General features: G+C 39.4%; 1 protein-coding gene across 5 annotated transcripts in view; it reads right to left on the reverse strand.

Annotated features, from left to right (window-relative positions):
- Positions 1 to 8,213: 8,213 nt before the first annotated feature.
- Positions 8,214 to 13,846, reverse strand: part of spdl1 (spindle apparatus coiled-coil protein 1) — a 44,281-nt gene continuing 38,648 nt past the window's right edge. For 4 of the 5 annotated variants that reach the window (XM_078414164.1, XM_078414163.1, XM_078414161.1 and 1 more), the window contains one exon: positions 8,214 to 9,766. In XM_078414164.1, the coding sequence (XP_078270290.1) occupies positions 9,604 to 9,766 (163 nt within the window). In that variant the 3' untranslated portion in view covers positions 8,214 to 9,603. The remainder of the gene's footprint in view (positions 9,767 to 13,846) is intronic. The other variant, XR_013548367.1, reaches the window with a different exon arrangement.

Consider the following 13,846-nt stretch of genomic DNA (forward strand, 5'->3'; position numbering starts at 1 on the left):
GGAGACTGAAATTCTCTTTAGGGTCACTCCTGCAGACTGAATACAGGTGCTCTGCAAACCTTATGTATCAACTCTGCTTTTCAATTCACAGACGCTAGCAGATCTTCTGAGATTAGCATCTTCAATTTTAAATCAGAGAATAGAACTGGAGTACTCTCATGAAAAGCTAATGGAAGAGTAAATATACCACCAAGGTAAACTGCTCCTTCAGTGATTTTAATTTGTGCACATTTTAGGCATATTTTTAAAAACATTTAAACCACGGTCCTACAATCATCTTCAATTACTTTAATATTAACATGCAGCCTAAATTATTGATCCTTACTGGTTTTACTCAGCGACTGAATTCTTTGAACATGTGTCATTTACTGCAGCAGGGTTTAATAGTTCATTATGAACTCATGAAGTTCTATAAAAGTGCAAACCTGGTCGCAGACTACAGTGTCCCAAACATTATGGTGTCCCGAAATGGGGGGACTATGTATAAACACTGCTTTAATTTCTACATGGTGAAACCAAAATGTATAAAAATGGCCTTTATTAAAATCTGACAATGTGCACATTAACCACATGTGAATTTTTCTATTACAAATCTCAAATTGTGGAGTACAGAAGCAAATAAATAAATGATGGGTCTTTGTCCCATACAATTATGGAGGGCACTGTAACTCAGTGCTGTACTCGCATACACATCATAAATTAAAATGCTCAATTAAATCTCTTGGCTAACATTTTTTTCCCAAGTTTTCATTCCAAGCTTTGCAGGACGCTTGTACCATCTAGTGGCCATTGTTTAAAATTCAAATGACCGTGTAAGGTTTAACTCGAAGATAGACACAAAATGCTGGAGTAACTCAGCGGGACAGGCAGCATCTCTGGAGAGAAGGAATGGGTGACATTTCGGGTCGAGACCCTTCTTCAAACTGATGTGGTTTAACTTTGTTTGTTTCAATTCTTGCAGTTCTTTACTCTGCTAAGAATATCTGTTGATACTTGGCTAGCTATTCCGAGTTCCTTTATAATAGTGTAAAAATGTATCCCTTTTTCTCCCATTAAATTGGAAATGGTGCAAAATAGATTTGAGGATGCTACTGGAATTGGAAAATTAGTTATAAGGAGTTATAAAATTAGTTATATGCTAAGCATGCTTCTCCTGACACATTTAACAATCCCTGTTCATATCATATCATATCATATATATACAGCCGGAAACAGGCCTTTTCGGCCCACCAAGTCCGTGCCGCCCAGCGATCCCCGTACATTAACACTATCCTACACCCACTAGGGACAATTTTTACATTTACCCAGCCAATTAACCTACATACCTGTACGTCTTTGGAGTGTGGGAGGAAACCGAAGATCTCGGAGAAAACCCACGCAGGTCACGGCGAGAACGTACAAACTCCTTACAGTACAGCACCCGTAGTCAGGATCGAACCTGAGTCTCCGGCGCTGCATTCGCTGTAAAGCAGCAACTCTACCGCTGCGCTACCGTGCCGTGTTCCAGGTGTACACTGGCCCTATCCCCGAACTCTATCTCCGTTACATTGATGACTGCATCGGTGCTACCTCCTGCATTGACTTCATTAACTGCACCTCCAATTTCCATCCTGCCTTCAAATTTACTTGGGTGGTACCTCTGATACCTCCCTCTCCTTTTTTGATAGTCTCCATCACAGGAAATAAACTATCGACTGATGCCATTGACAAACTCACTGACTCCCACAACTATCTCGACTACACTTCTTCCCACCCTGCTTACTGCAAATCTATCCCCAACTCCCAATTCTTCCGTCTACACCGCATCTGCGCCCAAGATGAGGTGTTACATACCAGGACATCCGAGATGTTCTCATTCTTTAGGGAACAGGAGTTCCCCTCTCCCATCATAGATGAGACCCTCACTTGTGTCTCCTCGGCACCCCGCAGCTATGCTCTTGCTCCCCCTCTCCCTAGTCGTAACAGAGACAGAGTCCTCCTTGTCCTTACCTTTCACCCCATCAGCCATCGCATAATCCTCCGGATTTTTTGCAACCTCCGAGATTCCAACACGTCACATCTTTCCATCTCCACCCCTTTTTGCCTTCCAGAGACCGTTTCCTCTGCAACGCCCTGGTTAACTCATCCCTTCCCACCCAAACCATCCCCTCCCCAGGTACCTTCCCCTGCAACTGCAGAACATGCAACACCTGTCCCTACACCTCCTCCCTCGACTGTCCAGGGACCCCAACAGTCCTTGCAGGTTAGGCAGTGGTTCACTTGCACCTCCTCCAACCTTATCTACTGTATCCGTTGCTCAAGATGTGTACTCCTGTACATCGGCAAGACCAAATGCAGACTGGGCGATCAATTCGCTGAACACCTTCCCTCAGCCCGCCTGAACCTACCTGATCTCTCGGTTGATAAACACTTTCATTCTCCTTCCCATTCTGACACTGACCTTTCTGTCCTAGATCTCCTCCATTGTCAGAGTGAGGCCAAATACAGATTGGAGGAACTGCATCTCATATTTCGCTTGGGCAGCTTCCAGCCCAGTGGTATATTGATTTCTCTAACTTCAAGTAATCCCGGCATTCCTTCTCTCTCTATCCCTCCCAAGTCGCAGCGGCTTCTCATTTTCACCCAACCACAGCTAAAAACGGCCTGTTTCCTTTTTCATTGATACTTTTTTGCATATCTTTCATTCATTGTTCTTTATCTCTCTACATCTTCTATCTCTCGTTGCCCTTTCCCGTGACTTATTTGAAGGGTCTCGACCCTAAAACATCATCCATTCCCTCTCGTGAAGCTGCCTGTCCCCCTGAATTACTCCAGTTAGTGTCTAACTTTGGTTTAAACCAGCATCTGCAGTTCCTTCCAGCACAGGACACTCTTTGGCCCACTTGCCCACGCTGAACTAGATGCCCCATCTACACGAGCCCAACCTGCCTGCGTTTGGCCCATGTATCTTTAAATCTTTCCTATCAATGTACCTGTCCAAATCTGTTAAATGTCATTATAGTATCTGCCTCAACTATCTCTTCCGACTGTTCGTTCTATATACCCACCACCCTGTGTGAAAAATGTTGCCGTTCCCCTCTCACTTTGAGCCTGTGCCCTTTGGTTCTTGATTCCCTTGCTCGAGGTAAAAATGTCTGCATTCTATCTATTCCCCTCATGATCTTATACACCTCCAAGATTACCGCTTGCCCTCCTGCGATCCAGGAAATAAAGTCATAGTTTGCCCAGCCTCTTCTGATAGTTCAACCCCATAAATCCTGACAAAATCCTCAAACCTTCTCTGCAATCTTTCCAGCTTAACAACGTCCTTCCTAGAGCAGGGTGACCAAAGCTGAACACAACGCTCCAAATGCTGTCGCACAAACGTCTTGTAGAACTGTAACATAACATCCTAACTTACATACTCAATCTACCTGTGACTACATCTACTCCTATCCATCTGTGACTCCTTTCAAGGAACGGTGCATGTACACGCACCCCTAGATCCCTCTGCTCTACTACACTCCCCAGGGATCCTGCCTAGCACTGTGAAGGTCCTGCCTTGACTTCCCAAAATGCAACACCTCGCACTTATCTGTATTTAACCCCATTAACCATTCCTCAGTCCATTTGCCCAACTGATCAAGATCCTGCTTTAATTTTTGATAGCCAATGTTGCTATCTGCGATACCACCCACATTGGTGTCCTCTGTAAACTCAATCATACTTTCTATATTTGCATCCAAATTGTTAATATAAACAAGCAATGGGCCCCAACACTTATCCCCGAGGCACAACCCCAGTCTCGGGCCTCGAGTCCAAATAAAAACAACCTTCCATCATCACCCCCCACCTCCTTTCATGAAGCCAATTCTCCATCGAGTCAGCTTGGTCCCCTTGGAGGCAATGTGACCTCCAGAGCAGCCTATCATGTGGAACCTTATCAAATGCCTTGCTGAAGTCCAAATTGATACTGTCTATGGTTTTGCCCTCATCAGCCATTTTTGTTACTTGTTCAAAAAACTCAGAATCGTAAGGTACGACCTCCCATGTACAAAACCACACTGACCATCTCTAATCAGACTCTCTATCCAAATGCATATATATCTTGTTGTGGCAATTTAGTCCTTCCCAATAAAGTCCTTAAGTTTACCGTGGAGCGATGTTTCGACACAAATAACAGATTTTCATGATGTTTCAGTTTAGTTAGTCATTTATTGAAGTAGTAATACAGATTAGTATATCTCCTATCGTATAATTTGTTTGGTAAAAACTTAGTGTCTTACCGTCACTCCTTCGTGTCCTGTTATTGACTTAACTAAAACCCTATGTTTTAGTAGGCTCCTAACGTAACTTGTATGGCTTGCTAAACCCTATGACTAGCAGGCTCCTGGTGTCTGAAGCATTACGTCACTGCTGCCTGAATTATACTCATAATTCTGGCCCCTCCTCTGGCTCCTCCCAGACCATATACATAAGCCTAGTATTCATTTCACGACAACCCCCTGGTGTCCAAAAATAATACAGCAAGATACAAAATAATAGAATGTTAAAATAGCTAATAAACACAAATGGCTCCTACACACCGGCCCCAAAATGTTCTAAGTAATTACTAATAAACATTAAAAGGAGCCATAAAAAACTTCATACATAATCAAAATAAAGCATGCACTCTATGTTGGCATCTAGTCTACTATAGTGATTCTTTAACCTTCAGGGCACCAGTCTTTGCTGTACTCGGTTATCAGCTTCCAGGAGCAAACATATCTTCGTAATCGTTTTCTCCATGATGTCGCTCTTACTCTGAAGTCGAACAGAACGCACGAAACCTTGTGCATCTGGTATAGTCTCCAATATACTGCCTATTAGCCAGGATCTTCTTCAATCTGCTTCTCTTCCAGCTTAAGCGGTCTGCTGTCAGTCCTCTTGCTGCTTCACCTGCAGGATTTTCAATTGTGCTAACATATCTCCATTGTGATACGTAAGTAACATCCCTTACAAAAGAGATTCTGTTTGCTACAAATGTTTGAAAGCGTTTGGTTTCGTTGTTGATGTACTTAAGCACCATTGTGCTATTGGTCCAGAAGATGGATTTGGCCAGTTGAAGCTGTAATTCTTTTTGCAGCATTGTGTCAACTCTGGATTTTCCCATTATGAAGTTGTGATTGGAAACATAGAAAATAGGTGCAAGAGGAGGCCATTTGGCCCTTCGAGCCAGCACCACCATTCATTGTGAACATGGCTGATCATCTACAATCAGTAACCTGTGCCTGCCTTCTCCCCATATCCCTTGATTCCACTAGCCCCTAGAGCTCTATCTATTAAATTCATCCAGTGAATTGGCCTCCACTGCCTTCTGCGGCAGAGAGTTCCCCAAATTCATAACTCTCTGGGTGAAGAAGTTTCTTCTCACAGTTTTAAATGGCCTCTCCTTTATTCTTAGGCTGTGTCCCCTGGTTCTCAACATTCCCAACATTGGGAACATATTTCCTGCATCTAGCTTGTCTAGCTAGGTCTTTTATAATTTTATAAATCTCTATAAGATCTCCTCTCATGCTTCTAAACTCCAGCTTGACCAGAAGCTCCTCTTGGCCTGCAATGGATATTCGATTGACAGCAGCGGCAGGGCAGCCATTCCCATCCTTGCTGTCGTGGTCTCTTCTCAGTTCACCATCCAGGGCAGTTTCAATTGTAACAGAGATTTCTGGATGGTCATCTTCAGCTTTGCTGGTGATGAATTCCTTTGGCTTTCCCCCATCGACAAAAACTGTAGAGTTCTCTGCAGAACTCGTTTTTTTCAGCAATTACTTTGGTTGAAACGTCAGGGTGTGGTGGGTTTTCTGGTGCAGGATCTATCATTTCTTGATCCAAAGATTTATGATCTTCTGGTGCTAGTTTCGAGTTGGTCTCTGTGCTCAGCCAAGTATTTTCAGGACCAGATTCTCCAGCCAATGGATCAGCTTGGACCTCTTTGGAGGAGATGCAGGTTTCATCACAGGCCCCGATATAGTCACATGAGATGGGAGAGCAGCATCACCCAAAATTGGCATTTCATTCTGTTCTGGTTTCTTTTCCTTGTCCTTTTGTTCAATATGAAGTATTTCAGGATGATCTTCTTGCACGAGTGATTCTACAGGTTCTGTAGTCGTTGCCAAACTGCTTTTGGCTGTTTGCGGCTTTTCTCTTGTCTTAGCAAATGTAGGGCCTTTGACTGTTCCTCTTTTCAAATAAGCGTTCATCCCATCAGCTACTGTCGAGCTGTATCTTGATTTCCTAGCCTCAAGTACATCGAGTCTTGTCTTGGCTGCTGCTATCGCAGCATCTAGTTCCAATGTTCCTTCAGTCTTCTCAGCTGTTCCTTCTTTCTCTTCCTATCGAGCTCCATTTCCAATTATCTTCTCTTCTGTTCAATTGACAATTCTGTTTTTCAATTGTTCTTCTTGTTTCTGTTTTTCTTCTTCAATCTCATGCTGGCTTTTCAGGGTTGCAATCCATTCCAAGAGTAAGAGATGTAAGATTTGAAGATTCACAAAATAAAGAAAAAACATTTTCGCATGGGAATCCATTCTGATGTGGCCACCTTGTGGCCAAACATCAGAACTAAGTACAAGCATACTTGTGGGTATCCCTTTAAGACGTATAGATGCATCTTCAAAGGAATTCAAAACAAAACTGATAACTAGCAACGCTCAAGGTAATTTCTTTGTTGTCAGCATTCCTCACAGAAACCATTTTCCAATACAGCTTCTGATAAACAGCTTTCCAATAAAGCTTAATGCAGAACTTACAATACCTGTGCGAAGGCTTACGAAGTTTCCAATCTCTGCTGTAGACCAACGCAGTTAATGACTCTTATCAGTCAGCTTTCGGTACAGGCTTGCAAAACAAAACAATCCCTGGTCCACTAATTGGTTTCCAAACTCCAGTCTCCCTCCTAGAGCCACTCACAACTTTAAATGACTCTTAGAGGCAGGTTACTTTATCTTCACTCACCAAGGATAGCTTTTGATCTATTCACTCCGGCTGAGGTCAGTTCTTACACTTTATCACTCATGAAGAGAAGTTCTTACAATGTGGCGGCAACTTAGTCCTTCTCAATAAAGTCCTTAGGCTTACCGTTTGACGAAGGCGTGTGGAGCGCTATTTCTTGACGCAAACAACAGAGAGATCTTCACGATGTTTCAGTTAGTCGTTTATTGAAGTTGTAATACAAACAGATTAGTATATCTCCCGTCGTATAATTTGTTCGGTAAGAACTTAGTATCTTACCTATGTCACTCTTTTGGGTCCTGTTATTGACTTACTAAAAACCTATGTTTTAGTAGGCTCCAAACATAACTTGTATGGCTTGCTAAACCCTATGTCTAACAGGCTATTGGTGTCTCTGAAGCATTACGTCAATGTTGGATGAATTATACTCATAATTCTGGCCCCTCAAAGTCCATATACATAAGCCTAGCATTCGTCTCACGACAACCCCCTGGTGTCCAAAAATAATATAGCAAGATACAAATTAATATAATATTAACACAAATGACTCCTACATATCTTATCCCTCAGCATACTCCCCAGTAACTTGCCTACCATAGATATTAGGCTCACTGGTATAGTTCCCAGGCTTTCTTTACCACTCTTGTTAAATAGAGGCACATTAGCCACCCTCTGGTCTTCTGGCACTTGGTAGAGGCAAGTAACAACACTTGGGATATTTATGTGGATAGGAAAGTTTAAGCGACAATGACCAGGTACAGGCAAGTGCCATTAGCTCATTCAGGAAACTCGGTTTGCATGGACGTGGGGCCAAAGGTATATTTCCGTACTGTACAACTGTCTCAACCTATACAGCTCATTTGCCCCAAAATTAATTATTGCACCTTGCAACCATTTCAATGGTTTAAAACTGAAGAAAATTCTTTGATTTGTTTTCTAGTCAAAGATAACATATTAATCGATCACAAAGAAATGTGAAAATACCCAAATCTTTTGGAAAAACTAAAACAATGTGCATGGATGAGTCATTAATGTTCTTTAAACTATAAATGTTCAACTTATAAAGACTGGAACTAAACTGAAATCTGAATTATAGATTATAATTGCATTTAATATTAGACTACCCTCAAAAAAAGAACTACATCACCCTCAAAGTTTAATAAAAACATTCAAAAGAATATTAACTTTCACACACACCCTCGTTTTCACTCCTTCACATTCCTAAAAAGGAACAGAAACTGGTGTAGCAAAATTCATATTTTATTTCTACTTTACAATCAAAATACATGGTTCAGTTAACAATCTGAAAATCCTGAATTTAAGTGTTAGGTTAAGTGAAACATATAAACTTTCTAAAACAAAAATTCAAACATTTTACAAGAAACAACTTTATCTTTTCCAAAAGCTGTAAAACTCAAACTAAATTTTGATTGTAATTTAATATAAAGATTAGCCCAATCTACACCACTGCATTTGTTTAGACTGGCACTAGATTATAAAATCTGAATTACATTTATAAAGATTAATAATTTCTGACTCTTAATTAAATTGTGGCACCTGATAAGATGGTATAATAAAGATTTAAACAACAAAGGATGCAAACTCTTTTCAATAATGTCCCCATCAAAACTTTCTTCTACTGTTGCAGAACAAGGAAGTTAAGTAGTGGTCAATTTCCAGGTTACACCTAAGCTTAGTCACAAAGTATTGAGGGGTAGAACAAGTAATATTCCAATTCAAAAGATGGCATTATTTGTATGTGCATGCGGGTTTCTTAGAAATGCTCAGCACTGCAAGTTACCACATTTTGAAATAATTGATTTAATATTTGGGGGAGATTTGAAAAAATATAAACTATTTTTTGTCTGTTCTTAGTGATACCTGGGAATGTACATATAATGGATAGAATAAAGTAAGGTCTGTACACCCAGTCATTATATCAATGTCTGCATTTCAAAAAATTAAATCAATAAATGGGAACTGCATATCTATAAAAACAGCATCAATTTGCTTAACAAGCTATTCATTGGGAATATTGGCATTATAAATCAGTACATTTTCATAATAGTTTTCCCAACCCCAATGCACTGTACAGTAAAAGCAGTAGGAAGGACTTGCATTATATTTAACATTATACATTTAACATTATATTTAACATTAGTCTGTTTAAAGTTGTTAATCTAGAGGAGAAAGCCATAATGTATTGGAATTATATATTAAGATCTGAATTAACTTTTGTGGCTTTCAGCGTGTCTTCTGATCTTTTAACAACAATGATAGCTTGATAAAAAGCAACCTGTGCAATTACTTCTTTTAGCTTCAGCCTCCTCTCTGGTCAACTCTACAAACTCAATTATGAGCTAGAAAATACAAAACCTCAAAATTCTAAAGGTATTTAGAATCATCCACTGAAGACAAGTTTTCATATGTCAGAAAATAAAAATATTGACATCTCCTATTTTCAATTTCCACACAAGAGATTATTTAATTGGTATGTCTGATGTGATAATTAACTTGCACATCTCAATGTGATGGCATATGATATTGTACACACACAGATTTACTTACATTTCCTAAGATGAACATTGGAAAGAAACTGAATGCTTCAATGCCAGAAAGATAAGTATAACTTATTTACTGTTGGGCACATTGAGATTCAACAGTGGGTTGAGATGACACATGGATGACCGGTTGCATCTTCTGTCGTTTAATTTTATTCTCTCCCTTTGATTCTTCCGATTGTTTATCCAATTTCTTCTCATCTGATTTTTCAACTTTTATATCACCCTTGGATACCCTACAAAGAAAATATTCAAACAATCTTCCGCTTTATCGGATCGAACAAGATACACATGATAAAGTGAGAAATCAATCCAGCACCAAGCAGAAATAATAACTGGTTAAAATGGAGTTTCAGCTTCAATTGTAATTTTAACCGTTGACACCAAGGTACCCAAAATTGGAAATACGATTAAATAATTTCAGATTAAATGAAGTGGTCAAGTTTAAAATGTCAAAAAGTTCTGGATAAATATGCGAATCAATCCACAAAAGCATTTAAAGACATTGTTCATAGAAATTAAGCCATGCCACAGATATGGAGTTTGTCGATGATTTGGAAAAATTATTCAATTTCATAGATCTGCTGTAATTTCATGATTCTACTGAAAGATTATCTGGCATTCAGTCCAAACCATTAAGTAGAAGAAAAATACTATAACAAAAAACAAAGTGCTGGAATTTGAAGGACCCCGGCTGAAAACGTCATCTGTCCATTCACTCCACAGATGTCGCCTGACCCACCGAGTTCCTCTAGCAGCTTGTGTTTTACTCAAGATTCTAACATATGCAGTTTCTTGTGTCTCCAGAAAAATACTATAATTACATAAGGTTACTATGAAAATAAAAGCCAATTACACTAACAAGCCTAGATTGGTGCTCGTCTTCTTAACAAGCAAGGGCGCTAAATTCATTTGCCTACATCATCACAAATTGAAAAGTTGCCTTGGAATATAAAGCTCTGTCCCTTTTGTTATGTGGTTCTTCCTTGCAACTCCACAATCCATGAAATGTCAATATTATTTAATTTAGTTAAAATTGACAACAGACAATAAATGGGCTTGGGCAAGTCAACACCATACGCACTCAACTGGGCAGGAAACAAAGTGTCACGGTGGCTTTTTTGTTCTTCACCAAAAATATCTGCAAAACCCTCCTCCTCTCCTTATCCCTTTTGTCTAATTTGAATCTCTAGCTTTTATCACTTACTCCACGCATCTGTCAATTAAACTCCCTCACCTGCATCCACCTATCACTTGCCAGGCTTTGCTCCACCCCCACCTCTTCTCCAGCTTTCTTCCCCCTCCTATAATAGGTCTGAAGGGTCCCAACCTGAAACATCACCTGCCCATTCCCTACCGTGCCAAGTTCCTCCAGCAGTTTATGTTTTGCTCAAGATTTCAGCACCTGCAGTTCCTTACATCTCAAGAAAAAATATAACCTTCCACTTTCTATTGTAACACCAAACTCTCCTACACCCACAACACCTACATCTGAACATTAAGATTCAGCTCAATAAACCAGATTCTGTATCTAACCAATGATTCTGTAGAAAACTGCTGACTGAAAAAGCAATCCTCCCTTTATTTTCTCTGGATAAAGCACTGAGCGACCTAATAAGTAACTATTGGAATAAAATTTAAATAAAATTACTGACGCAAAAAAATGGTTCAGTAAAATACCTCTCTCAGAAAAACACCAATTAATTAGCTGTCCATCACAAATAAATGAAAATCCCCTCAAGCCTCAATACAGTTCTGGATATCTTGCTAGTGTAAAGGCAGCCCCATTCGAGTCACACGCTACCTACATATCTACATAATCTCATGAAATCACAGCAGTCTACAAAAACATTTTTTTCCAAGAACATTTACAAAAGCAATACATTTAAAAGTTCAACATAATTTGTATAATGGCTTTACAAGAGCATATATTTCAAGATGCATTAAAAGCCATAAAAAGCACGTCATTCTCACTGATCCTCCAAGTACTATAACAGAATCTCAAACCTAAATTAGTACTATTGTTCTGGACATCACCAGTTCTCCATCCAACAGTTGAAAAGCCATATAGTAGTTTAATACTCGGACGGTTAATATTAACAAGAATTGAACTGTACCAGTGTCACAACAGTGCAGTTTATATTTCATCAATGGACATAAACTAAATGGCAATAGCTAAATTAAAATCTGAAAATTATCTCCAGCTGGGATTAATACTTGGGAATAATGCTTGCAAAAATCAATGATTTGCATCATTGATGTTATCTATTCATTTCCCTTCTACCCCAAACATTTGGATATCACTAGCAAGTGCCAGCATTAATTGCAATCAAACTGGATTCACACAGGTTACAAAATTAAAAACAGATTTTAGATGTACAAGGTGTATTTTGTATTTGTAGGAAGGAACTGCAAATGGTTGAAACCGTCCGAGGCCTCCTCCATTGTCAGAGTCAGGCTAAACGCAAATTGGAGGAACAGCATCTCGAATTTCTATGAATTTCTATGAATATTGCTTTCTCTAATTTCAAGTAACCCCGGCATTCGCTCTCTCTCCATCACTCCCCCACATAAGATGAACCAGCTTCTCATTCTCACCTTGCAAACAGCTAACAATGGCCTGTTTCCTTTATCATCGTTACTTTTTTGTTCTATATCTCTCTCTACATCAGTCTATATCTCATTCCCCTTTCCCCGGACGAGTCTGAAGAAGGGTCTCGACTCAAAACATCACCCATTCCTTCTCTCCAGAGATGCTGCCTGTCCCGCTGAGTTACTTCAGCATTTTGTTAAATTTACTATTAATCTTAGCTTTCTAACTTTTCAAATTCTAATTGCAATTATTAATAAGGCTTCAGTAGTTATTCTTAGCATATAACACCTATTTTCAAGCAAGGCTCTGCCACTCATTTTCCTCAAACATACAACACATTCACTGGCCTTTGCTTTCCTGTTCATTTCTTAATTTTTACTTGTCACTTTTTAGTTTACCAGCTTATCATTACCTCATCATTATTCTCCCTGCTCTAACCTGCTGAATATCTTAACTTGATTTTCACATTCTTGCATGAAACCTGCACAAAACAGGCTATGCAACCCAGCCAGTGCTTTAATAGGGATTTCATTCTCCCACCACTCATATTCACATTCTCGCACTTTCTGCTTCTGTACAGAATCCTTACATTTCACTCAACAAGTCATCTTGTTTCAGTGATTACTCTCATGTCCAAGAACAACATTCTCCTTGGCTTTTCTTATTATTATGACCCTCCTCCTTCATCCCTGCCTGCCAACAATTCCTCTCAATGCAAACATTCTACTTTTTATCTTCAAAGAAATGTCAATATTTTATCTATTCCAGAAAGTGCATGAATCTTACCTCAAAACTTTTCACACTTCTTTTTAGCTCTTCACCAAGTTTGCTTTAAACGACATTATGTATTGCATACTAAAAACACCAAACCAATCCAGAGTTCCATACAGCTATTCAACTAGTCACTAAGATCATGTCTGATACTTTGTCCTGTCCATTTTCTGACCAATTCCGACATTCCCTTTAGCCTTTAAATCTATTTATCTTAGTCTCTGATATGCTAAATGACTAAGTGTCTACAGTTTTGTGATGAAGATATGGGGTATCAAATGGATTACATTTACTTAATATTTTTGGATGTCAAAAAATGGTTACCCCACAGGGAAGGTGGTGGGGGGGGAATTACAAGCAACAATTATATTTGCAGGCTTTTCCAGGGAAGAGCCATCAAATATGCAGGAATTTTACAATTTATCTTCTCATTAGAAAATAACTAGACCATTTGGTCCCTTGGGCCTGATCTATTTGCAACAAAACCTTAGATGATCCTATACCTCAACATGATTTTCCTGCCCAATACCCATATCCCTCAATTTCTCTAATATCCAAAAGTCCATCAATCTGTTTTCAAAGAGATTAATGACATCCAAGGTAAAGAATTTCATTACCCTGTGCATGAAAATGTTCTTCTAATTTTGGTACTAAATGGTGTAGAATTTATTCTGAGGTGGAGATCCCTGGGGAAAATATGTTCCCAGCATTATCTTAGTCAAGCTATCCAAAAATGTTGTAGATTTCTATTAGGTTACCTTGTTCCTTTTGGGTAAGGAGATCAAAACTGTACGCAATACTTCGGGTGTGACCTCACCTAAGCCCCATATAAATGTAGCGTGCCATCATTACTCTTCTACTCAAATTATTGAGTAATAAAGGCCAACCTCCCATTTGTCTTTCTGACTGTCTTTTGTGTCTTTATGTTAGCATCCAGTGCCTCATGCACAGG

Source organism: Rhinoraja longicauda, chromosome 17 (assembly GCF_053455715.1).
Source record: "Rhinoraja longicauda isolate Sanriku21f chromosome 17, sRhiLon1.1, whole genome shotgun sequence".
NCBI lineage: Eukaryota > Metazoa > Chordata > Chondrichthyes > Rajiformes > Arhynchobatidae > Rhinoraja > Rhinoraja longicauda.